The sequence below is a fragment of the Mobula birostris genome, chromosome 13 (genome assembly GCF_030028105.1).
Source record: "Mobula birostris isolate sMobBir1 chromosome 13, sMobBir1.hap1, whole genome shotgun sequence".
NCBI lineage: Eukaryota > Metazoa > Chordata > Chondrichthyes > Myliobatiformes > Myliobatidae > Mobula > Mobula birostris.
In genome coordinates, this window is record NC_092382.1 from 50505942 (window position 1) to 50532912 (window position 26971).

General features: G+C 47.6%; 1 protein-coding gene across 1 annotated transcript in view; it reads left to right on the forward strand.

Moving 5' to 3' along the window:
* The window catches only part of LOC140207931 (uncharacterized), a 139298-nt gene that overhangs the window by 45314 nt on the left and 67013 nt on the right, over positions 1-26971 (forward strand). The window contains 1 exon segment of the mRNA XM_072276469.1: positions 11834-11843. Within this exon segment, the coding sequence (XP_072132570.1) occupies positions 11834-11843 (10 nt within the window).

The following is a 26971-nucleotide window of genomic DNA, read 5'->3' on the forward strand; positions in this document are numbered from 1 at the left end:
TAACGATGAAAAGGAGGGAATGATAAAGTATGTAAAAGGGTTAACACTTCGTTAAACAATAGCAGCTTGTTTTCTGAAAGAAACTGCTGATGATCAACAGATGTGCTGAGCCATGCTGAGCCATATTTCTTCTTCAGGGCAGCTAGCTGGGGTTTCAGGATGCTTATCTCCTTGTGCACTCATGCATAGAGATAGGACAGCTTCAGTCTGTTCCGTGTGTGTAAGCCATTATGACTATTTTGTAATTTGCCTTTAGGGGCTGTCATGTTGTAAATAACTTTGGCTCCAGCCTGTCTTGTGTGGGGGGTATCTGGACAGATATACCTGTGGTGTAAGGGGAATTGTTAGTCAGTTACTGGATAGGGCAGGTACAGTCATAGACTGTTCCTGTTTGAGCGACGAACTGAGTAAGCCCCAGGTGCTTGGAAAAACGAGTTTGTACTTATACAGTCTCTGAGTGACTTTATCCGGATTCAACTTCCACAGAATGTGAGTGGTTTTAAAGGGCTGGGCTGCTGGAAACACATTACCAGACCTGGAGTGATTGTAACTGGGTCTGACAGAGGCATAACTGGTACTTCTGGGCACATTCAGTCTCACTCCAACTATTTCCTACCTTCCTTTGTACAGGTATGTAATGCCTAAAGGACCAGTGTTTGAGTAAATGAGACTCACCAAACTTTCTCCTGATGAATCACTGGATCCTCCAAATCAGATGGGTTCTCTCCAGTTAATGCTCAAAATCCTCGGGCTGGTTCAGATGTTGTTGTTCCCTCATTTGAGTCGTGGTTTGCTTCCAGTTGGGGTTTTCTTCCAATGAATCTCTCACCGCAGGTCTAACTGTAACACGAAAGGTAATGAAGCACATTAACAATAAAAAGGAGAACCAAACATTTCTGCTTAATGTTACTAAGAACAAAACTCAGAAAGCTAAACATTGAAGGCAGGTATAATGATCTCAGTGAACAATCTTTTATTGTCCCTCACACGTCACAAAACGATATGGCATAAGACATGGTGAGACATAAGAGACAGGAACAGAATTAGGTGATTCAATCCATCCTGTCTGCCCCACCACTCAACCATGGCTGAGTTTTATTCCAACCCCATATTCCTGCCTTCCTCCTGTAACCCTGAAGCTACTTAGCAATCATGAATATATTAATCTCTGTTATAAATATAATCAAATATCAGCCTCAACCAACCTCTGCGGCAACAAATTCCACAGATCAGATATCTTTAGGCCAAAAAATTTTCCTCATCTCAGTTTTAAAGGGAAGCATTTTTATTCTGAGACTGTGCTGTCAGATCAGACTCTCTGTCTAATGGGGACATCCTCTCCATATCCACTGTGTCCAGGCTTCTCAGCATTCGGTTGGTTTACTTAACCATACATCCCTCCTCCAGCTGCTCGAAATTTCTGCTTCATTGCAGAAGGACGACCATCCATCCCCATCTGTAGAAGCACTAACCAAAGTCAAAGCCAAAACACCAACAGTTCCATATGCCTGGAATGTAGATCACAGGATTATAGCCGAAGCACCAACTCTCCCAGTACTCTTTGCTGCCAGTAAAATGCTGCAGTGTGTCAGCCAGTCACAGTTCAATAACTAGCATCTCCACACCAATGCACAACAGAACTGGTACCTGATGACCCTCTGGCATTCCAGCTAACAAAACCGATTCTGGAAATAACTCAGCAAGGCCAAATGTGCAAAAGAACACTTCACAATGAAGACAAAGGGTAAAAGAAAGATTGCTGATATATAACATTGAGGTGGTGGGATACAGGGTGGACCGAGGTTGACCCAGATGGTTGATGCATACCACTGAAGCGGGCAGCAGGAGACTAAACAGAGGTTGAACAAGATGGGCAGGGATGAGCAGAAGGAACCAGGTGGGAGAAGGGATCAAGGACGATCACTGATACACAGATACTGAATTAATCGCACATAATAAAAGCTCATAAAATGACATAGTTAGAACAAACAATAAGAATTTTGGCATATGCCCTTTGACCCTCACCAAATTTTTATCAACACACCATAGAAAGTTTCCCACCCAGACTCTTCACACTTTGTATGGTAACTACTCTGCCTGTGACTGCGAGGAACAGCAGAGAACTTTGGATACAGATCAGCACATCACAGAAACCATTCTCTCCCCCTAGACTTCCCAGTCCCTCGGTAAAGTAGGCAGTGAAATCAAAGATCCCCAAAACCTGGGACGTTCTCCTTTCTCACCCACTCTAGTCGGGGAGAAGACACAAGATCCATAAAGCTTCAGGACAAATGCGAGGAGCCTCAGGAAACGAGGCGAGTTGGGGGAAGTTAACAGGACTCGGTGGCCAACATCAGATTTCCCCAACGCAACATGGAGGAAGCATCACCACCCATCTGGTGACGGAAGGACACACCACATGAATTTGCATCGCAAAGCGGAGGGTGGGGCAGATCTGCGGCACGCAGCCTCACTGAAGCTGTTGGCGGGAATTCTGCGGAAATAGGCAGCCTGGGCTCCTGGTTTGGATCGTTCAATGCAGATTAAGTGAAGTCGACACATTTTTTGAAGAGCCCAGATAACTGGGTACTAAATGAGTAATTGGCTTTCGGTTCAGGGCTCACGGCCAACATCAGATCTCCCCGCTCGGGATCGGTCTCAATACACACCGATGGGAAAGTGATATCTTTGGCCCACAGACAGTGATCCCAACCCCTGGCACCCCGACCCAGGAGGCGAAGACACTTTCCCAATCCTGCAGATGATCCAGTCCAGCACTGAGCGGAAAGGAAAACACGGCTCACCCGGAGACTGTGAGCATGCACAAAGGGCTTGTTACATCTGTGGTTAAATGCGACGGGCAAATGGGATCATGTGACTGGTGGGGGTCTCCCATCAACCCAAGCAGAGCATTCCAGCTACTCACTACTCTGTGGAAAGAAACAAACTTGCCGCTCACATCTCCTCTCACCTTAAATGTGTTAGACATTTCAACCTCCAGGAAAAATATATTGTCTGTCCACTCTATCTATTCCTCTCGTAATCTTATAAACGTTCATCCAGTCTCAGCCCAGCCTGCGCCGCTCTGGAGAAAACAACACAAGTTTGTCCAACCTCTCGTTATAGCTCATGCCCTCTAATCTAGACAATATCCTGGTAAACCTCTTTTACACCCTCTACTATTATTCTGACATTTCACATTCTTAAAATAAAGTACTGATCCTAACTGACCTAAGACTGGGAATGTTTTCTTGGATTAAATGTCAGGAATTGTGTAAAACTGAGTATTTGGCTATGGTGTATGTAAACTTCTGACGTCAACAGCAGCCATTAATATGAAAAAGAAAATTTGCTAGCATATCAAACAGAAAAAATGGCAAATTTTCTGTTCTCATTGATGAATCAAAAAGCCTGAGCATTAAGACCGCACAAATAGTTAATTTGAAACGTGATAAGGAAGGTGATCCCCATTTTATGTTTTTAGATCTAATTGAACTGCCTGATCAGAAAGCTGCAACTATTGTTAAGCATCTTTTGAATTGTCTCAAGAACCATGGGTTTGATGACTCTTACTTGAAACAGAACCTTGTAGCATTTGCTAGTAATGGGGCGAATGTAATGCCTGCTGTCAAATCTGGTGTTGCTACAATTGTCAAGGAACATAACCCTGATGTGACAAATTGGCACGGTCTTAATCACAGATTAGAACTTGCAGTAAGTGATTCAGTGAGAGAAGTTCATAGAATGAATCATTTTCAATCATTTATCAACAAATTCTACTCTGTTTACAGCAGATCACCTCTAAATCAAAAGGAACTGTCTGAATGTGCCTCTCAACTAGAACAACAAATTTGCGAAATAGGCCGTGTTCTGGGCACCAGGTGTGTGGCTAGCTCATTTCGAACAGTTTCAGCAGTGTGACAAAATTATGAAGCACTGTGTTTTCACTTTGAAAAAGCAATGAAGAATGAAACAAGATCTGTGAGTGACAGAAAAACCTATGAAGGTCTGTTGAAAAGATTCTTCAGGACAGTTTCTATTGGACTGAGCTCTAACGTATGACACGTTGCATGAACTTGGTTTACTGTCAGAGTGTTTACAGAAACACACTACTACGACTGTTTATGCAGACAAACTGACCCAATGGATCAGAAGATCACTGCATGGACTGAAAGACCAACCTGCTACAAAAACTCTAGACGCTCAAGAGGCAGTTGAAAAGGGGAAGTTTGGAGAAATTACCTCAACAAGCAACAACAAAATTGTCTCCACTAACTATCGACAATTTCTTGCTCGTCTTATAAACAATCTGCAGCACCTTATGTTCACGGCAACATCCTTGAAAAGTTCTCAAACTTCTAAACCTCAAAGTATGTATTAATTCCCTGTTAAATGAAATGTGTGTCCTTGATAAAGATAACTGGCCTGCTAAAATACTGCTTAATTTTTTTTTCCAAGTCAAGTCGTATTTTATCATCATTTCGACCATAAACTGCTGGTACAGTACACAGTAAAAACGAGACAACGTTTCTCCAGGATTCTGGTGCTACATAAAACAACACAAAACTACACTAGACTATGTGAGACTGCACAAGGCTACCCTAGACTACATAAAAACAACATTAAAAAACTGCACTAGACTACAGACCTGCACAGAACTACATAAAGTGCGCAAAAACAGTGCAGGGCAGTACAATAATTTATAAACAAGACAATAGGCACAGTAGCGGACAAATAACAATATAATAATAAATGATGTGGATGTCAGTCTAGACTCTGGGTATTGAGGAGTCTGATGGCTTGGGGGAAGAAGCTGTTACGCAGTCTTGTCGTGTGAGCCCGGATGCTTCGGTACCTTCTGCCTGATGGAGAATGATGGAGAAGCTGCAATATCATCTCTCTGTAAGAGGTTTAAGCTTTCTTCTTCCTCTGTAATAAATGCCTTCAGAGATTATGTGGAGGATCGTGGACGCTGCATCCCCCAAGATTTACGCCCATTACTGAGCTGTTCACAAGTTATTCCTATTAGTACTGCTGAGTGTGAGAGAGGATTCAGTCACATCAACTTGATAATAACAACAACACACTCAAGGACTCTCATAGATCATGTATCAGCACTTATGTTTGTTAAACTACACAGACCTCCTCTCGTTCAGTGGAATCCTGAGCCGTATGTCACAACATGGCTGCAGTACCACAGATCAGCAGATGATACCAGGACAAGAGTTGCTTCAGACCCACGAACACATATTACACCTGACCCTTTGTGGAAATTATTGTGAAACTTCTCATTGGTGGCATTTGGTAAGTAGGTAATTATTTTTAAATTGTCTTTTTCTTTACTTGCTTGATAATTATATTTTATGATAATTAGTGAGTACAACCATGTAATACTTTGTCATATTATTAAATTATTATATGTTTTATTGTACCAGTTACACACTGAAATGTACTGATAGGCTATACTATTGTTAATGTTTTAACTATCACTATATTTCTGTGGAGCTCTGGAATTGATATATTTCTTTCATCTTGGTTTACCATTATACCAGCGCCAAAGAAGAAGAATGTGGGCTGCCTTAAGGATTATTGCCCGGTAGCACTTACATCGACAGTGATGAAATGCTTTGGGAGGTCGGTTATGACTGAAATGAACTCCCGCCTCAGCAAGGACCTGAACCCACTGCAATTTGCCTATCGTCACAATAGGTCAACGGCAGATGCAATCTCCACGGCTCTTCACACGGTTTTAGACCACCTGGACAACACAAGCATCTATGTCAGGCTGCTGTTCATCGACTACAGCTCCGCATTTAATACCATCACTCCCACTATCCTAATTGAGAAGTTGCAGAACCTGGGCCTCTGTAATTGTATTCTCATCTTCCTAACCAGAAGAACATAGTCTGTGCAGATTGGTAATAACATATCCTCTTCGCTGACGATCAACATTGGCGCACCTCAGGGGTGTGTGCTTAGCCCACCGCTCTACTCTCTGTATACACATGACTGTGTGGCTGGGCACAGCTCAAACACCATTTACAAATTTACCCACAATACAACTATTGTTGGTCGAATCTCAGGTGGTGACGAGGGGGCGTACAGGAGTGAGATATGCCAGCTAGTGGAATGGTGCCACAGCAACAACCTGGCACTCAATGTCAGTAAGACAAAAGCGCTGATTGTGGACTTCAGGAAGAGTAAGACGGGGGAACACGTACCGATCATCATAAGAGTGATCATAAGTGGAGAGAGTGAGTAGCTTTAAATTCCTGGGCATCAAGATCCCTGAGGATCTAACGTGGTCCCAGCATATCGATGTAGTCATAAAGAAGGTAAGACAGCAGCTGTACTTTATTAGGAGTTTGAAGCGATTTGGCATGACAACAAACAAGCTCAAAATCTTCTATAGCTGCACTGTGGGGAGCATTTGGACAGGCTGCATCACTGTCTGGTATGGAGGGGCTACTGCACAGGACCGTGAGAAGCTGCAGAATGTTGTAAATCTAGTCAGCTCCATTTTGGGTACTAACCTACAAAGTATCCAGGACATCTTCAGGGAGCGGTGTCTCAGAAAGGCAGCATCCATTACAAAGGACCTTCAGCACCCAGGGCATGCCCTTTTCTCACTGTTACCATCAGTCAGGAGATACAGAAGCCTGAAGGCACACACTCAGCGATTCAGGAACAGCTTCTTCCCCTCTGTCATCTGATTCCTGAATGGACTTTGACAGCTTTGGACACTACCTCACTTTCTAATATACATCATTTCTGTTTTTACACATCTTTAACAAACTATTCAACCAATTTTTTGAGGAAATTACCAGTAGGCTAGACAAGGGAGATGCAGTGGATGTTGTATATTTGGATTTTCAGAAGGCCTTTGACAAGGTGCCACATATGAGGCTGCTTAACAAGATAACAGCCCATGGAATTACAGGAAAGTTACATACCTGGATAGAGCGTTGGCTGATTGGCAGGAAACAGAGAGTGGGAATAAAGGGATCCTATTCTGGTTGGCTGCCGGTTACCAGTGGTGTTCCACAGGGGTCCGTGTTGGGGCCGCTTCTTTTTACATTGTACATCAACGATTTGGATTATGGAATAGAGGGCTTTGTGGCTAAGTTTGCTGACGATACGAAGATAGGTGGAGGGGCCGGTAGTGCTGAGGAAACGGAAAGTCTGCAGAGAGACTTGGATAGATTGGAAGAATGGGCAGAGAAGTGGCAAATGAAGTACAATGTTGGAAAGTGTATGGTTATGCACTTTGGCAGAAAAAATAAACAGGCAGACTATTATTTAAATGGGGAAAGAATTCAAAGTTCTGAGATGCAACGGGACTTGGGAGTCCTCGTACAGGATACCCTTAAAGTTAACCTCCAGGTTGAGTCGGTAGTGAAGAAGGCGAATGCAATGTTGGCATTCATTTCTACAGGAATAGCGTATAGGAGCAGGGCTGTGATGTTGAAGCTCTATAAGGTGCCGGTGAGACCTCACTTGGAGTACTGTGGGCAGTTTTGGTCTCCTTATTTAAGAAAGGATGTGCTGACTTTGGTGAGGGTACAGAGAACATTCACTAGAATGATTCCAGGAATGAGAGGGTTAACATATGAGGAACGTTTGTCCGCTCTTGGACTGTATTCCTTGGAGTTTAGAAGAATGAGGGGAGACCTCACAGAAACATTTCAAATGTTAGAAGGCATGGACAGAGTTGATGTGGCAAAGTTGTTTCCCATGATGGGGGAGTCTAGTACGAGAGGGCATGACTTCAGGATTGAAGGGCGCCCTTTCAGAACAGAAATGCGAAAAAAATTTTATAGTCAGAGATTGGTGAATCTATGGAATTTGTTGCCACGGGCAGCAGTGGAGGCCAAGTCATTGGGTGTCTTTAAGGCAGAGATTGATAGGTATCTGAGTAGCCAGGGCATCAAAGGTTATGGTGAGAAGGCGGGGCAGTGGGACTAAATAGGATAAAATAGATCAGCTCATGATAAAATGGCGGAGCAGACCCGATGGGCCGAATGGCCTACTTCTGCTCCTTTGTCTTATGGTCTATTCATTATGCATAATGATTTAGTTTTTTATTTATTATGTTTTAATTTATTATCTATGCCAGAATATGTATTTATGTATTGCATTCAACTGCTGTTGCTGAGTCAAACAAATTTCACTTCAATTGCCTGTGATAATAAATCTGATTTTGACATAAGATATACATATATATACCACACTCAATTTGTTTACCTATTCATTACTCGAATGGGGCAAGGAGCTTGCCCAGTACATGAAATCAGCAGGTACACAAACTGGGTGAGAGAGAGGATCTAGGAAATGGCAAGCATTTTGTCAGCTCCGGCACCTAAAACAATTAGCACTGCACCCCTGCTGAAAGGACATCCCACTTTCTAACAACCGCCCCCTTTCAGGCCCAGGGCCCCACATCTTTCCGACCACTCACCCCACACCCACAGTCCACCCGTAACCTCTACCCACACACAGACAGATCCCCTTCACCCCAAACCCCCTCCCAGCCTGGGAACCACAACTGACTGATCCCACAGCCCGGGCTCGGGCGCAAAGCTAAAACCGGGGCTGCGGGACCGGAGAGCCCAGAGCCTGCAGCCGTCCGGCAGAACTCGGTCCCGGCCCTTTCCAACTGCAGCAAACCCCCGATTTACACAAACTCCATTACTCACCTCCCCGATAGCAGAACCGCCGGCGACAACTGTGATGGACACCGGGCCGACGTTCAGCAGGATATTCGCCGCAGCACCACCCGTGGACGGAGGTCAATGCAGCGCCCCGGTGGCCGGAGGTCAATGCAGCGCCACCGGTGGCCGGAGGTCAATGCAGCGCCACCAGTGGCCGGAGGTCCGTGCAGCGCCATCAGTGGCCGGAGGTCCGTGCAGCGCCACCGGTGGCCGGAGGTCCGTGCAGCGCCATCGGTGGCCGGAGGTCCTTGCAGCGCCACTAGTGGCCGGAGGCGTGAGTGACAGCGGAGATGTAAATCACAAACACAACAAAGTCTGCTGATGCTGGAAATCCAGAGCAACACAAACAAAATGCTGGCGGAACTCAGCAGTCCGGGCAGCTCCTATCGAAAAGAGTTAACAGTCGACGTTTCCAGTTGAACTGAGGACTGAGATGGAATGAGGGAAATATCTGAATAAAATCGGGGCGGGCGAGGAAATGCCGAGCTGGAGGGTGATAGGTGAAACCAGGTAGGTGGGAAAGCTCAAGAGCAGAAGAAAATAGAATCTAATAGGAGAGGAGAGTGGAGAATAGGAGAAAGGGATGGAGCAGTGGATCCAGAGAGAAGTGTTCAGCAGGTGAGAGGACGTGAAAAGTCAGAGAGGAAGAGAGGGAGTGGGAGGGAGAGGTGAGTGGGAGATTTGTTCACCGGAAGGAGAAATCGATATTCATGCCATCAGTTTGGAGGGTAACCAGACGGAATATGAGGCGCTGATCCTGGACCCTGAGGGTGGCCTCATCTTGGCACAAGAGGAGGCAATGGGTTGACACGTCGCAAAGGAAATGGGAATCGGAATGAAAATGTTTGGACACCGGGAAGTCCCGCTCGGAGCAGATAGTTCAAAGGTTAATTAATTATCAAAGCAGATATCCATAAACAGCTCTGAGTTTTTTTTTTCTTCTCCAGTGAGCCACGGAACAAAGAACATGAAAGTCGTTCAGAGAGAAACATCAAACTCCCACCCCACCCCCGCATAAAACGGAACGGCATCCCGATCATCAACCCCCAAAACCCACCCCTCCCACAAATGGGAAAAATAACATCGATCCCCCCGAAAAAACAACCCGACCCCGCACAACTGGGGAGGAGCCGGTGTCACCGGTGTAGAGGAGCCGCATCGGGAGCAGCGGACACAACGGGCGACCCCGGAAGATTCACAGGTGAAGGGTCGCCTCACCTGGAAGGATGTTTGGACAACGGGGAGAGTTCGGCCGTCCGGCCCTTTCACTGTGACCCCCGAACTCACATCAAACCCGTCCAAACGAATCTGGGTGAACTTTAATGACCAATAAATATAATTCCTCTCTTTGATCACTGTCTGAATGATTCCCTGACTCTGAGAGGAAGGGGTGTCTATGGTCCACATTGTCAGGGTGTTGAGTTTACCAGGAGACAGAGACTGCAGGGACGGGAGGTTTTCTGGTCACTAATACACTGTGTGTGGACCCCGCTGGCAATTCTGGTGTTGTGACCCGAATCGAGACAAACACCACGCTGCCCACTCCACCAACAACACGGCACAGCCGGACACATAACAGGGGACTTTACATCTCACAACACTGGATTCAGTGATGAAACCCGTGATTAATGTTGTTGTCCCACTGAAATCATAAGAAACGTCCATTGAGGTGCTTTTAAACACGAGCGCTCTCCCACAGGTGACGTCACACACGCGCACCCACGCGCCTGACGTCACACATGGGCTCCCCACACCGGCATCTGCCCTCACGTGGGCGGTGTCTTACGTCACCCACGCGCTGGAGAGCTCGAGCTTTATCGGTTTAACGGCTGGGCTACTAATCACGTGACGAGCCCCTTCCCCACCGCTGTCAACAGAGGATTCAGGAGCTGCGCTATTCCCATTGGTGCGAACGGATGTCAATCATTGGTTACAACCAGTCGTGGAGGCGGACCGGCCGAGAGGGCGTTACCCCCACTCACACCGTCGCTCGCACAAGTGTCAAACTCCTCATTAAATCGGAACAAAATCCCAAAGTAAATGTCCGCTTTCTGATTTATTTCCATTTCCCTCCGAGGGAAGTTGGGGCGTTTGTGAAGCGTCTCCTGCGGCCGGAGTCTGATGTATCGCTGAGAGGTAGGAGGAGACCGCTCGGCCCGTCGGTTTGATGCCGGTTCCCCGGGGAGGGAGAGGATGAAGACGGTGAGAGAGGGGGCGGACAGGATGTTTGTCCCGGTGGGGACAGGAGGGGCTCATCTGTGGAAATGTCTGAGCCCACGGTGGTGGCGATTCACCACATTGGGGGGCAAACACCGGCAGACTGTTGTCCTGCAAGCGGGGCCAATGGTCCGGGCAAAGTGACAATTATTTGTGTTTTGTTGAGACTGTACCGGGAATATGGTGTAAAATCCCGCTCCCCACACTAACACGGGTTATACAGACCAAAGAACAAACTGCCAGAGGAACTCAGTGGGTCGGGCAGCATCTGTGGAGGGAAATGGACCGTCAACATTTCGGGCCGAGACCCTCCCTCTGGACTGAGAGTGGACGGGAAATAGTCCGAGAAAAGAGGTGAGGGGTGGGGATGGGGCAAGAGCTGGGGAGTGAGAGGTGGGTCCAGGTGAGGGGGAGGTGGGAAGGTGGAAATAGTGACAGGGGTGGGAGGTGAGTGGTTGGGGCAACACGGGGCTGCAGAAGATGGAAATTAATTCCACAGAGGATTAACAGAGAGGTTAGAGAGTATTTGTTATAGAGAGTGCAATGAAGATTGACCAGACTGATCCCTGGGGTGGTGGGTCATCATATGAAGAAAGATCAAATGTGATAACCCTTTCATTTCGAGAATCGAGGACCGAGGGGTGAACACATTGAAATGCACAACATCATTACCGGTTGAACCAGGGATCCCAGTCTCTGAAAAAGGGGGTGGACTGTCCGGGACTGAGATGAGGGGAAATGTCTTCACTCCGAAGGTGGTGAATGTCCGTAAATCCCCACCACAGAGGGCGGTGAAGACTCAGTGATCGTCCTCACATAAAACAGAGGCTGACAGATGTGTGGAGACTGAAGGGATCGAGGAAATGAGGATCAGGCAGAAACATGTGGCTGAGATGGGAGAGCAGCCGCCATCTTGTTGATGGTTAGAGGGGCTGAATGGCCACCTCCTGCTGTTTCTCACCTGGTGTTTCAGTGTTTCTGTCCAGTGAGGCCGGAGGAATGCGAATAGAAATTACTGTTTATAAACACAGACTGATTTAAATGAAACCTGCACATTTCCAGTTTGTGTCTGAAAAGTTTGTCAGATCGGGATGGGAATCGACCCCGTAACTCTGTGACCTGGAGGTGGAGGGAAAGGGACGGGAAAGGTATAGAGGGAAATGTAACTATGCAATAATATGGGAAATGCGGCGGATGGGCCGGACAGCGTGTGAGGAGTGAGGAGCAGAGTCACCTGTTCAGGTGGGAGACCCTCCACCCGTCACCTGATCCCGTTTCCTGTTCACATTTCCCCGCAGATCTGCAGCATCTGCCGCTCACTGCTCAACGTGTCCGTGTAGCTTCATCTTCTGCCCATTCAGACAAGGCAGTGAGATCCGGATCTGTCACGTCCTCTCGTCGTGGGTGGACAATATGTTTTTATCTGCAATATTTTCAGCATGTTTCATTCCACTGTTTATACCTGCTGAAGTGCAGCCAATGTTTCTGGATCTATGACCTATTTATGTGAGAATTTAGCTCATTTATCTATTTATCTGAGCTTCTCATGAATGTGTACAGTTTAGTTAAGCTTCACTCCAGAATTTGCAATGCAACAACCCAGTCAGTCAAATAGTTCCACACAATTAAAATATTTTTAAAATTTTGTACTACTTATATAATTTAACTATTTAATGTGTATATTCTTATTTTAAATCACAATTGTTAAAATCTATTGTTATGAATTAGGTTCTACTGCTGCTGCAGAGACAATGAATTTCATGATATATGCCGGTGCTATTAAGCCTGATTCTGATATTGATATGGGAGACCCACACCGGTCACCTGATCCCAGTCACCACAGATCGTAATGCGAGATTGAAGCCCTTTCCATTTATTTGCATTCTTCAGAAATTACAACAGTTAAGTTTCCTTCTGTGGCTCCAAAGCAGAATCTCAGTCTGTCTAATATTTCCACACAATTAAAATGGGGAATTTGTTTAATATCATCACGTACAGTGAAAATCTTGCCTGACGTACCATCCACACAGATCAATACATTACGACAGTACATTGAGCTGATATACGACAAAACAATAACTGTAACAAAGCATTATGGCTGCAGAGAAAGTGCAGCGCAGATAAACATATGGTACAGGGTCACGTTGATTTACATTGTGAGGTCGAGCCCATTTTATCATTCATTTGGCTTATAACCGCAGACAGGAAGCCTGGTGGTACGCGCTTTAAGGCTTTTGTATCTCTTCCCCGATGGGGGAGCGGGTTTGCAGCAAGAATGTCCGGGTTGTGAGGATCTTTGAGTACATGGCCTGCTTTTCCGACGCAGGGGAAGTGTAGGAAGAGTCCATGGAGGGGAGGCTTGTTTCTCTGATGTTCCCATGAGAGACCAAAGTTCTCTGCAGTTCCTTGCAGTCATGGGCAGAGCAGTAGCCATACGAAGGCGTGAAGTATCGACAAGAAGCTCAGAGACCTCGGCCTTCACCCTGCCTTGTGTAGCTGGATCCTGGACATCCTGTCAGATTGCCGGAAGGTGGTAAGAGTGGGCTCCCTCACCTCTGTCTCTCTGACCCTCAGTACACATACCCCACAGGGTTGTCTCCTTGGCCCCTCCTTTACTCTCTGTGCACCCATGACTTGTGTCGCCACCCACAGCTCCAATCTGCTAATTAAATTCGCTGACGACCCTACATTGATTGGCCTAATCTCAAATAATAACTTTCAATCGATCAAATGCATCCTGACAAGGCTCGGTCCAGACAAACTTTTCAACCTTCTTTGTGTAAGTGAAAAGGGGGGGTTGGAGTATGGGATAGGAAGGGTTAAATGGTGTATGTGATCTGGAAAATATAGCAGGGGCGGGAACTAGACAACAGAACCGGGCACGGTTAGGGTGTTGCAACTGCATGCTCATCTCTCAGAACAGGAGCGCTGACTGACCTGTACCTCTGCACCTGAAGCTGTTGTGACCCTGATGAAATTGCTGACCACTAAACCATCATAAGGGTGGACAGGGGAAACAGCTGCTAACTGAAACCTTTCTTTTGGATATAAATGTAACCTTGTACTCGTGCTGGGCAGAGCTGACTGCCAGACGCTGTAGAAGCGTATGGTGGTTACCTCTGCTCGGATCAGGTTGAATAAAGAATTGATCGTGGTCTCTGAGTGAATGGTGAATTGATAAGGACAACTTGGCGAGCCAGCCAGGAGTCCCAACGGGAGCCTCCAGCGGCCCTGGTGTTAGTGAACTAGCGATCCACTGGACGCCGCTGAGACGGGCGGGCCCACGGGGTGACTTTCCCCCGGTCCTCTCACGGTCTCCTTTGGTTGCTTGTTCCCCTCAGGGTTCCTGCTGAGCTGCTCAGCGGACTCCACGGACCACAGTCGGTAGAGGCCACGAGGGGAAGTGGTTTTAACGTTGAGGGATTTCTGTATGAGAAATAGTGTCTGAGAAACAGGGAGTCGGGAACTCCGAGACCAGGGGCCGACACGCAGTGAAATAGTGTCTGAGAAACGGGGAGTCCGGGACTCCGAGACCAGGGGCCGACACGCAGTGAAATAGTGTCTGAGAAACGGGGAGTCGGGGACTCCGAGACCAGGGGCCGACACGCAGTGAAATAGTGTCTGAGAAACGGGGAGTCGGGGACTCCGGGGCCAGGGGCCGACACGCAGTGAAATAGTGTCTGAGAAACGGGGAGTCGGGGACTCCGGGCCAGGGGCCGACACGCAGTGAAATAGTGTCTGAGAAACAGGGAGTCGGGGACTCCGAGACCAGGGGCCGACACGCAGTGAAATAGTGTCTGAGAAACAGGGAGTCCGGGACTCCGAGACCAGGGGCCGACACGCAGTGAAATAGTGTCTGAGAAACGGGGAGTCCGGGACTCCGGGGCCAGGGGCCGACACGCAGTGAAACAGTGTCTGAGAAACAGGGAGTCCGGGACTCCGGGGCCAGGGGCCGACACGTAGTGAAATAGTGTCTGAGAAACAGGGAGTCGGGGACTCCGAGACCAGGGGCCGACACGCAGTGAAATAGTGTCTGAGAAACAGGGAGTCCGGGACCAGGGGCCGACACGCAGTGAAATAGTGTCTGAGAAACGGGGAGTCGGGGAGTCCGGGACCAGGGGCCGACACGCAGTGAAATAGTGTCTGAGAAACAGGGAGTCCCGGACTCCCAGACCAGGGGCCGACACGCAGTGAAATAGTGTCTGAGAAACGGGGAGTCCGGGACTCCGGGGCCAGGGGCCGACACACAGTGAAATAGTGTCTGAGAAACAAGGAGTCCGGGACTCCGAGACCAGGGGCCGACACGCAGTGAAATAGTGTCTGAGAAACAGGGAGTCGGGGGCTCCGAGGCCAGGGGCCGAGACGCAGTGAAATAGTGTCTGAGAAACAGGGAGTCCGGGACTCCGAGACCAGGGGCCGTCACGTAGTGAAATAGTGTCTGAGAAACAGGGAGTCCGGGACCAGGGGCCGACACGCAGTGAAATAGTGTCTGAGAAACAAGGAGTCCGGGACTCCGAGACCAGGGGCCGACACGCAGTGAAATAGTGTCTGAGAAACAGGGAGTCGGGGGCTCCGAGGCCAGGGGCCGAGACGCAGTGAAATAGTGTCTGAGAAACAGGGAGTCCGGGACTCCGAGACCAGGGGCCGACGCGCAGGATTTGTTTTGGAGGTCCGGGACCTCAATGAGGGGTTACAATCCCCGACGAAGGATTGTGAGTATTAAAGCCTGCCGGTGCTAATAAATTGGGCAGCGGATCATTGGTAGTGACCTATTACATTTTTCTTTGAGTGTGTTACAGCAAATTGGTCAGCGGGTTAGTGGCAATATCCTATTACATTTTGAAGCTGGTAACCATTCTAATTGGCGTAGGAGGGGACGGGGTGTGTAGATTAAATTGATCAGCACAGGGCAGAGCAGACGTTTGGCCAAACACAGGGGAAGTGGCTCTCCCCTGCAGTCCATCCGGATGCTGCAGCAACGTTTTAGGTACACTTGTGAACTAGTGGAAATCTCGCTTTTCTACGACTTACTGAGTTGGGGTCGCCTCGCACACGAGTACTGCAGTAAAAGATTCGGGGAGGGACGGGTGATATTTCACTGAAACTGCAGCCAGCCTCAGACCGGTTGTCAAGAGGGGAAATCTCCCACGCGAAGGTCAGGACCTTGAAGTGGATTTGGGAGTAAAGTGATAAACATGGGTCAGACTTTGGATACGGAGGACATTACCACCCCACTCGGAAAGATGTGTAAGGAAAATCCGGAGCTAGAAAAGAACCTAAGACGTCTTAGTGCGCGCTTAAATAAAAGATTGGTGGTGGGGGTGGAAATTGGCCGTTGGGGGGAACTTGGGACATGGACAAATGCAAAATAACAGAGACTGAAGTCTAGAAGCAAAATTGCTCTCAATAATGGAAAGATTTGATTACAATGTGGGTAAAAGTAGCGGACAGATTAAATGAGCGTTCCAGACAGACATCCTGGGAAGAAAATGCCAAAAAACGAAACATCCCTATTACCGATGATCAGGGCCAGGTCCGACCATATGTGGTTTTAAAGGCCTTATGTGAATTATTTGATAAACAACAAATTAAATCAACCGGGAAAGATGCACCTTTGGATATGTCAGGACTGCAGATTTCATTTGACACCGTCGAAGAAACCGACAATGAGGATGTAACAGTTCCTTCAGCCCCCTGCAGGAATCCCACTCCCTCCCCCACCTGGTTTACCAAATCCTTCAGGTCAGGTCTCGAAACCACCCCCTATTCTCCTACCCCCACATCAGCCCCCGTGACGGCCCCCGTCCCGGCATCCTCCGTACTTCCCGGGACTATCACTGATGGCAGATCAGGTACCCCACAATTTTCGGACTATATTGCTACCCGAACTCACTGGCGGACCACACAGCTTCCAGTCCCAAAGCCCCAGCCGAAGCGCAACGCGGTGGCTCGCCCAACTGACGGACTGTTGGGCCATGGTCCCACCCGAGATCCCCAGGACCCTGATGATCCAGACCCCAACTCTAATTTTGATCATGTGTCCGAGAATGACTGGCCTCCGTGACCCGACAATTCCCATTTAGGACTGTGCCTAATCCCCAGGCAGGCCAGCATAATCAGGGACCAACTATTGAGCTATACACTCCTTGGAAGCCTCGGGAAATGGCCAAGATAATGCAAGGGGCCCCCGACAAAAAGACCGATCCCGAAGGGTTCATAGATCACCTACTACGCGTAATCCGAATCTATCAGGCTACTTCCCAGGACCTTTATTGCCTCTGTTACATGGCCCTTAATCCTGTGGAACAGGAGAAATGGCGTTAGGGCCAAGGGGGCCATGCAGATTGGGCGGCTTTTAGTGCCGCTTTCCCCCAGGGCCAGGACCAGATCCAACGCATTGGAGACACCCTGAGAAGGGCCTTGTCCCAACCAATGGATCTCATCAGAGTATTGAATTGTAAACCTCGGAAAGACGAGGACGGTCCCGAGTTTTTTGACAGGTTTGCTTCCATTTACGCCACGTGTGCCGGGGATCCCAACTTTGCTCAGGGAAACGCTTCCCCCCACTTTAATGCCCTCCTTATGCAGTGCCTGCCGGAGGAGGTCTGTCTGAATGATCTCCGGCCACCGGTGGCGCTGCATGGACCTCCGGCCACCGGTGGCGCTGCATGGACCTCCGGCCACCGGTGGCGCTGCATGGACCTCCGGCCACCGGTGGCGCTGCATGGACCTCCGGCCACCGGTGGCTGCTGCATGGACCTCCGGCCACCGGTGGCGCTACATGGATCTCCGGCCACCGGTGGCTGCTGCATGGACCTCCGGCTACCGGTGGCGCTGCATGGACCTCCAGCCACTGGTGGGATGAGCAGACCTCCGGCCACCGGAGGTGCTGCGGAGAACCTCCCGCTAAACGCATGCGCAGTTGCCGGTGTGTGCCGTCCGGGCGGCGGTGAGTAAGATTTCCTCATGGTTGTGTAAATCTGGGTTAGGGCATTGAGAAAGGAGCACTATTCTGCCGGACGGCCGGAGCAGGGGTGCAGTGGCAATTTTTTTAGGTGTCGGAGCTGTACGAGGGGTGATTGGTAAGTTCGTGGCCTAAGTTAGACGGTCTAAAGTTATACAGCTCTCGTTACATGCACGTGTAGTTCAACTCTTTGAGTGATTATGCAGAACGTTTGGAGTTAATAACTTTTGTGGTATTTCTGTTTCAGATAATTGAAAAATGCTAGGTTTTCTAAAATTGGCGCCTTCCACCTTAGGCCACGAACTTACCAATCACCCCTCGGCATTTCAGCAATGATCAGCTTTATGTATGAGGAGCATTTGATGGTTCTGGACCTGTGCTCAATGGAGTTCAGAGGGACGGTGGGGGTGGTGAGGGGATGTATGGTTAAGTAAACCCACCGAATGCTGAAAAGCCTGGATACAGTGGACATGGAGAGGATGTTTCCATTAGATAGAGAGTCTGTAATCTCACAGTACAGTCTCAGAATAAAGATGCTTCCCTTAAAAACTGAGATGAGAAAAAAAAATTTGGGGAAAATATGTCTGATCTGTGGAACTTGTTGCCGCAGTGATTGGTTGAAGCTGCCATTTGGGTATATTTATGACAGAAATTAATATGTTCATGATTGCTAAGTAGCTTCAGGGTTACAGGAGGAAGGCAGGAATATGGTGTTGGAATAAAACTCAGCTATGGTTGAGTGATGGGGCAGACCAGATGGATCGAATCACCTAATTCTGTTCCTGTGTCTTATGTCTTACCATGACTGACTGATGGCTCCTTCTTATCCCATATCGTTTTGTGACGTGTGAGGGACAATAAAAGATTGTTCACTGAGATGATTATATTTGCCTTCAACATTTAAATTTCAGTGAGTTTTGTTCTTAGAAACATGAAGCAGATATGTTTGGTTCTCCTTTTTATTGTTAATGGGCTTCATTACATGTTAAAGTTAGACCTGCGGTGAGAGATTTATTGGAAGAAAAACCCCAAATGGAAGCAAACCATGACTGAAGACGAGGGAACAGCAACAAGTGAACCAGCCCGAGGATTGAGAGCATCAACTGGAGAGAACTCATCTGACTCGGAGATTCCAGTGATTCAGTCAGGAGAAAGTTTGGTGAGTCTTATTTACTCAAACACTAGTCCTTTAGACATTACATATCTGTACAAGAGAAGGTAGGAAGCAGTTGGGGTGAGACTGAATGTGCCCAGAAGAGCCAGTTATGCCTCTGTCAGACTCAGCTGCAATCACTCCAGGTCTGGTAATGTGTTTCCAGCAGCCCAGCCCTTTAAAACCACTCCTATTCTCTGGAAGTCGAATCTAGATAAAGTCACTCAGAGACCGTTTAAGTACAAACTCTTTATTCCAAGCACCCGGGGCTTACTCAGTCTATGACTGTTCCCGCCCAATCCACTAACTGACTAACAATTCCCCTTACACCACAGATATATCCGTCCAGATACCCCCTACACAAGACAGGCTGGAGCCAAAGTTATTTACTACATGACAGCCCCTAAAGACAAATTACAAAATAGTCATAATGGCTTACACACACGGAACAGACTGAAGCTGTCCTATCTCTACGCATGAGTGCACAGGGAGATAAGCATCCTGAAACCCCAGCTGGCGACCCTCAAGAAGAAATATGGCTCAGCATGGCTCAGCACATCTGTCGATCATCAGCAGTTTCTTTCAGAAAAACAGGCTGCTATTGTTTAACGAAGTGTTAACCCTTTTACATACTTTATCATTCCCTCCTTTTGATTATTACTTGATCTACAAAGCAGTAATTTTTTACAGAGAAAGCAACAACGGTAATGATAACAATCATATGTACAACTATTCAGCCATAATGCAATATAATGCTCCACATATTACTGAACAGGCCTTCGAAGACCACCATTTCGACCCTTTGGTGACCCGTGTAAATCCTGCCCTACTTTCTTGATGCTGTCAATCTCCTTGGCAGTGTGCTCGGAGAGGGATGTAATGTTAGTAGAGTCATCAGGGATATAGGTGCAGCATTCTGTGTCAATAATAGCACAGGTTCCCCCTTTCTCAGCCAGGATAAAATCTGAAGCCATACGATTCTGTGGGATTGTTTGCCGGATTGCAATCATTTCAGTGGATATTTCTGTTACTTGGGCCTGTGATTCTGTCAGGGCCCCTGCAGTATTGTGGCCAGCTCCTCAAGTGCTGTAGCCAAACTGATTATCTCTCGTGAATTCCTGGCTACTCCATAGGAGAGAAAAGTGATCATCCAAAATCGCTCAGTCTCAGCTTCTCCGCTGCTGGGCACCTGCAAGTATGGCCAGGATGCATGTTTCCCAGTACAGGAAGTTCTGTTTGAGAGATACCATCCCTCAGAACACTGACAGCCACAGTTATCTCTGACTGGACCACAGTTCCTCACCTCACTTCCCTGTGTGTTATTTGAGAAAGCCCAGGCTGAGAGTTCCTCACTGTAGTTCAGCGGGATTACTGTTGCGTAACTGGCAACAATGAATATTTACCGAGACAGGTTTTATAAAAACAACCAAACATTTATTAAACACGTATAAACGATAAGGAGGTAAAGACAAAGGAAAACTTTAACTGGAGGTTAACAGGTACGCAGTTGTTCACCAGCTCGCCACTCGACTCTGGTTCTTAAAGTGTTAAATGCTGAAAACAGTTCTTAAAGCGATACAGTCAGGTACAGTTCTTAAAGCGATAACTTCGAAAGTCCAACAGTTTTACACATTCAATTGGGAGAGACTTCTCTGGAGAACGATTTCTTCACCGACGCACCTTTACTGCCGGTTCTGTCCACAGGATTCCCGATGCCAAAAATAAACAGTTTAAATCGACTGACCTTAAATTCCTTTTAGAGAGAGAGAGCGTTTGTGCATGAACTCATTGCGCTATTGCAAGAGTTATCTCAATGCAGGTTCTCTGCAACGAAGACTCAATAAGGTCGATCCTTTATTAAACTGCCAACCGATGTCGACTTCTCTCGATCCTTCACTTAGATGAATTCTTCACTCTCCCTTCAAAACTGTCAGAATTGAGTAAATTGGCACTTCCAGCCACAAATTCCCAGCTCAAATACAATATCTTGTAAGAGAACACACCTTCTGTTTTAAAAATGAAACTGCGTCACAAAAACAAACACGTAACAGAAACGGAGGCACAACACATTCTACCTGGAAATCCACAAACTCAAAAACCCACTGCGTCACCTGAGTCAACCCTTATTTCGTCACGGGGCACATGTCATCACCTGACCTCACATTGGCGGGAAAATCACATCAGGTGACCTCCGAAAGACCATTACCGCATTCTCACAAAAAACACAGATCTCCTTAAGCATGTAACATTACTGACATTGGAACCATAGTTTTACCATGCTGGGGAATTTCACCACAAACCCAGCAGGCCCCTAGTTCCACCTGTTTGGCATAGGTGTGACAGAAAGGTGTTAACATGGGGGCCCCTGGATGCTGGGGTGAGCCTTCTCAAAGACATAAACACGAACACCACTATCAACCAATACATTTTCCTTTAGTCGAGAGAGTCCTTCTACTCAGTTCCTTCAGTAACACGTTTGTTGTCTGTTCGATGTATCCACCGAGATTGCCCCTTCAGTTTCACAGCCGTGGGAGTGGTCAGTAACTCCTCCGAGGTCTGAGTTTCCCTCGATCCCAGTTCTTGATCAGGACAAAATTCCCAGGTTCTATGGTGGGATAGTCACTCCTCTCTGCGGGGTAGTTCTCTTCCTTGTAAGCATGTCATACCTGTGAATGTAATGCTTGGAGAATTTTGGTTCGTTGGCATATGTATTTCCCCATCTCTTCCCCTAGGGTATGCATATCCAATTTTGCTGGTAGACTTTCTGGGAGCAATGATACACAAGGTCTTGGTCCCCAGGGTGTCCTCATGGGCCGTCCATAAATGATTTCAGCTGGTGACAACCCTGTTTTCCCCTGTGGGGTAACCCTCATGTGGATTAGGGCCAGCTTCAACCAATTGAGTCCAGTCTCCGCTGTTAGTTTGACCAATTTACTCTTCAGAGTGCCGTTGGCTCTCTCCACTATGCCAGCGGCCTGTGGGTGGTGTACACAGTGGAATTGTTGCTTGATAGCTAGTTTGTTACAAACCCCTTTGTTTACTTTCGCCACTAAGTGTGGGCCATTGTCAGAGCTCAGCATCTCTGGCAGGCCGTACTTGGGAATTATTTCCTGTAATATACCTTCACAACAGTCATAGCAGCATTACTGGTAGTTGGAACAGCTTCAATCCATCTATTAAACAAGTCTGTAATAACTATGCAGTATCTATAGCAATGCACTCTAGGCAATTCAATAAAATCAACTTGTAGACGTGAAAAAGGTTCACCTGTCAAGGGAGACGTACCCGGTGTACAGGGTACAGGTTACCAACCCTTCCCTCCTTTTTGGGGTGTGTACAATATTGGTAAAAACTGTGCAGGAACACAAACCTGTCCCACTGGGGTGATCCAAAAACCTATATCGGGGTCTTTCTGGCACCCTATCTGGGACACAGTTTGCGTTCCTCCTCAGAGGCATCCCCCTGAAAAGTACGTACCTCCCGCATGTCTAGCAAATCCATTCTGCTTAAGTCACAGAAGGTTGCTTGAAGGAAACCCGAGGGAACTACAACTACCAAGGGTTCGACCGCACTTTTGGCTGTCTTATCCGCTAAAACATTGCCTGTAGTGACCCGGTCGGACATGCGGGTGTGGGCCGCACATTTAATAATAGACAAGACTCGAGATAGCTGTAGAGCGGTGAGGAAGTTGTTTACAAAGGTGGTATTACTAATGGGGTGGTCAGAGGCAGTCAGGAATCCCCATGTTCCCAGAGGACCCCGTAGTCATAGAAACATAGAAAATAGGTGCAGGAGTAGGCCATTCGGCCCTTCAAGCCTGCACCGCCATTCAGTATGATCATGGCTTATTATCCAACTCAGAACCCTGTACCAGCCTTCCCTCCATACCCCCTGATCCCTTTAGCCACAAGGGCCATATCTAACTCCCTCTTAAATATAGCCAATGAACTGGCCTCAACTGTTTCCTGTGGCAGAGAATTCCACAGATTCACCACTCTCTGTGTGAAGAAGTTTTTCCTCATCTCGGTCCTAAAAGTCTTTTCCTTTATCCTCAAACTGTGACCCCTCGTTCTGGACTTCCCCAACATCGGGAACAATCTTCCTGCATCTAGCCTATCCAATCCTTTTAGGATTTTATACGTTTCAATAAGATCCCCCCTCAATCTTCTAAATTCCAACGAGTATAAGCCTAGTTCATCCAGTCTTTCTTCATATGAAAGTCCTGCCATCCCAGGAATCAATCTGGTGAACCTTCTTTGTACTCCCTCTATGGCAAGAATGTCTTTCCTCAGATTAAGGGACCAAAACTGCACACAATACTCCAGGTGCGGTCTCACCAAGGCCTCGTACAACTCCAGTAGTACCTCCCTGCTCCTGTACTCGAATCCTCTCGCTATAAATGCCAGCATACCATTCGCCTTTTTCACCGCCTGCTGTACCTGCATGCCCACTTTCAATGACTGGTGTATAATGACACCCAGGTCTCGTTGCACCTCCCCTTTTCCTAATCGGCCACGATTCAGATAATAATCTGTTTTCCTGTTTTTGCCACCAAAGTAGATAACCTCACATTTATCCACATTAAATTGCACCTGCCATGACTTTGCCCACTCACCTAACCTATCCAAGTCAACCAGCATCCTCTTAGCATCCTCCTCACTGCTAACACTGCCGCCCAGCTTTGTGTCATCCACAAACTTGGAGATGCTGCATTTAATTCCCTCATCCAAGTCATTAATATATATTGTAAACAACTGGGGTCCCAGCACTGAGCCTTGCGGTACCTCACCAGTCACTGCCTGCCGTTCTGAAAAGGTCCCGTTTATTCCCACTCTTTGCTTCCTGTCTGCCAACCAATTCTGTATCCACATCAATATCCTACCCCCAATACCGTGTGCTTTAAGTTTGCGCACTAATCTCCTGTGTGGGACCTTGTCAAAAGCCTTTTGAAAATCCAAATATACCACATCCACTGGTTCTCCCCTATCCACTCTACCAGTTACATCCTCAAAAAATTCCATGAGATTCGTCAGACGTGATTTTCCTTTTACAAATCCATGCTGACTTTGTCCGATGATTTCACCGCTTCCCAAATGTGCTGTTATCACATCTTTGATAACTGACTCTAGCATTTTCCCCACCACCGATGTTAGGCTAACCGGTCTATAATTCCCCGGTTTCTCTCTCCCTCCTTTTTTAAAAAGCGGGGTTACATTAGCCACTCTCCAATCCTCAGGAACTAGTTCAGAATCTAAAGAGTTTTGAAAAATTATCACTAATGCATCCACTATTTCTTGGGCTACTTCCTTAAGCACTCTGGGATGCAGACCATCTGGCCCTGGGGATTTATCTGCCTTTAATCCCTTCAATTTACCTAACACCACTTCTCTACTAACATGTATTTCCCTCAGTTCCTCCATCTCACTGGACTCTCTGTCCCTTACTATTTCTGGAAGATTATTTATGTTCAACTCCAAATGCATAACGGGACTCTGTGTAAACGTTCACACTTTTGTCTGTTGCTAGGATACAGGCACGAGTCAGAGCAAACAGCTCAGCCTTCTGGGCGGAGACAGCTGCTTCAAAAGAGGCTTGCTCAACTACTTCACTGTCCGTCACTATCACATAGCCAGAATATCGTTTTCCTGCTGGATCCACAAAAGAGTTTTCATCCTCATAAAACGTTGCCTCGGGCTTGAGGGGGTATTGCAGAATGGATGGGAGAGTCTGTTCTTCTTTCACGGTGATCTGGACAGGGAGGCAGTTGATGCTGCCGACTTCATGGCCTGAAATTTCCCAGAGATGGGGTACAACGTCTTGGATTCAGTCAGTATTAAAAGAGTGTCTTACCAGATGTCACGTCTTCACCTCCGACTCCTTCCAGTATCGGAGTTGGCCCACAACCAAGTCTTGCCAGTCTCCCTCGGTACTGGGGGCTTGTTTCGTCAGGGTGTAGGCAAGGAACTTCGGATCTTTGGCTTGAACCCAGGGCAAACCCTAACGGTGATATAGGGAACCACCGGTCCTGTCTGTCGCCAAAGGAAATCTGGAACTTCAGCCAGTAATGCTCTGCCCTCTCTTCCTTTAACTTCTCCAATCACCGTGACTGGGAACTTCTGTCCCTCGAGGGATGCATAATATTGGCTTTCCTCAGTTGAGCACCCCGTAGGGTCATAGCACAGAGTCACATGGGGGTCAACCACTGGCAGAAGCGGTTCAAACGCAGTGGAGTCCAGATTAAGTGCCCACCACTGGGGGGGCGGTAACTGGGGACGCTGTCGGTTGTTTGCTATTCCCAGGGTGATACCCTTGTCCGTGCATGGAATATTGGCTTCCAACTGACAGAGCATGTCTCTTCCTGCTAGATTACACCCCTGACTGGTGGTGACTGTAAATGAAACCACACTGGTTCCCCAGGAATTCCACCTGCAGTGGCTGGGTACGTGGATACGTATGTTCTGTGCCTTCGAACCCAGACAGAGTGATTGTATCGTCTGATAGCTGGAATCGCTTTTCAGACACTATTTCCTGATCGAGAGTGGTTGTGGTTGCCCCCATATCAATCATAAACGGAATTGGAATTCCAGCAACTTGCAATATTACATTGGGCTTTTCCCGAGGGGTGGTACTCATGGTAGGAAGCATCCTTGCTTGTCAATTTCTATATGGGTTGTTGTCCCCACCTGTCCCTTGGTAGGTTTTTGTTCCCATTTCTGATCCCCAGATATAGTCCGCCCGTGTCCTTCCCACTGAACATATTCACCTTTAATATTAGTGCCCTTCGGGGCTGATCAGGATTCGAAAGTCGGCTCGCAATAGTATGTCAAAGCTCGTCGCATTCGATTTTGTTCACTGTCAGGCCAATCCATATTACTTGTTTTAATCATGTTGGCTAACTTGGTTGGTAAGCATTGGAACAGTAAGGTATTAAACTGGGGGACGGATTCCCATCATTAAAGGCTTGGTCTCCTGCGAAAGTGCCATAGCAGGCCACAAATCGCTCCCAATAGTCTGGTCCCGATTCCCCAGGCTTAGCTTTGCATTCAAATACTTTAGTGATGTTTACAGGTTGGTGTAGAGCTGTTTCCAAGGCTTGAATAATCCGGTCTGTCTGTTTATTCCCATTATGGTTTCCCACCTGTAAGTCCTGATAGGTTTGGTATCTCAATTCTGCCTTCCATTTCAGCCCCTCATCAGCTGAGAGAATCATGCAGCAGAGACAGAATAAATCTTCCCAGGTCGCATTATACGTTTGTGTAGTACTGCGGACATACTGAGCAAACTGTGCTAGTTTTTCTTTTCTATCTGGGGCCTGATTCATGATCATTATCATTTCCTGAGGCTTCCAGGGTGCAGACAGAGGAATCACTGAGGTCCCTCCTCCTGCTCGTGGATTGGGCAGCATTCGGGTGGGCAATAGTCTTTGTGGAGCCATTAACTCTGGGGTTTTATTGGATTCTTCCCTCCCTGTCTCGGAATAATCCTCGGTCTTCCCTTTCTGGATCTCAGGGTATAGAGACCTCCCCTCCCCTGTCGCCGCTGTCTACCCGAGCCGCCACCGTATCTGAGTACCCCGAGGATTGGGGTTCACGGGCACTGGGTGCACTTGGCCCCTGGTAAGGTGGGGGTGTATGATGGGTGCCCACTCCTCATCACAGTGACTGCCCTCAAACAGGGTCAGTATGCCAGACATGGGTTCGGGATTCCTTGTTTCCCTATCAGTTCGAACTTTAGACTGACGTTCCTGCCCTTCTCTCCTATCATGGCCAGCCTTGGTTTGCTTACATTGTTTTTCCTGCTCTCGTTTCCGGTGCCCATCCACCCATTTACACTCCGCTTTTTAGTGTCTCCCAACCTTTGGCGTTCCTTCTGCAGTACATACCTCGATCCCTTTGTCACGTGCAGTTTTCCTCCAACTTGCTAATA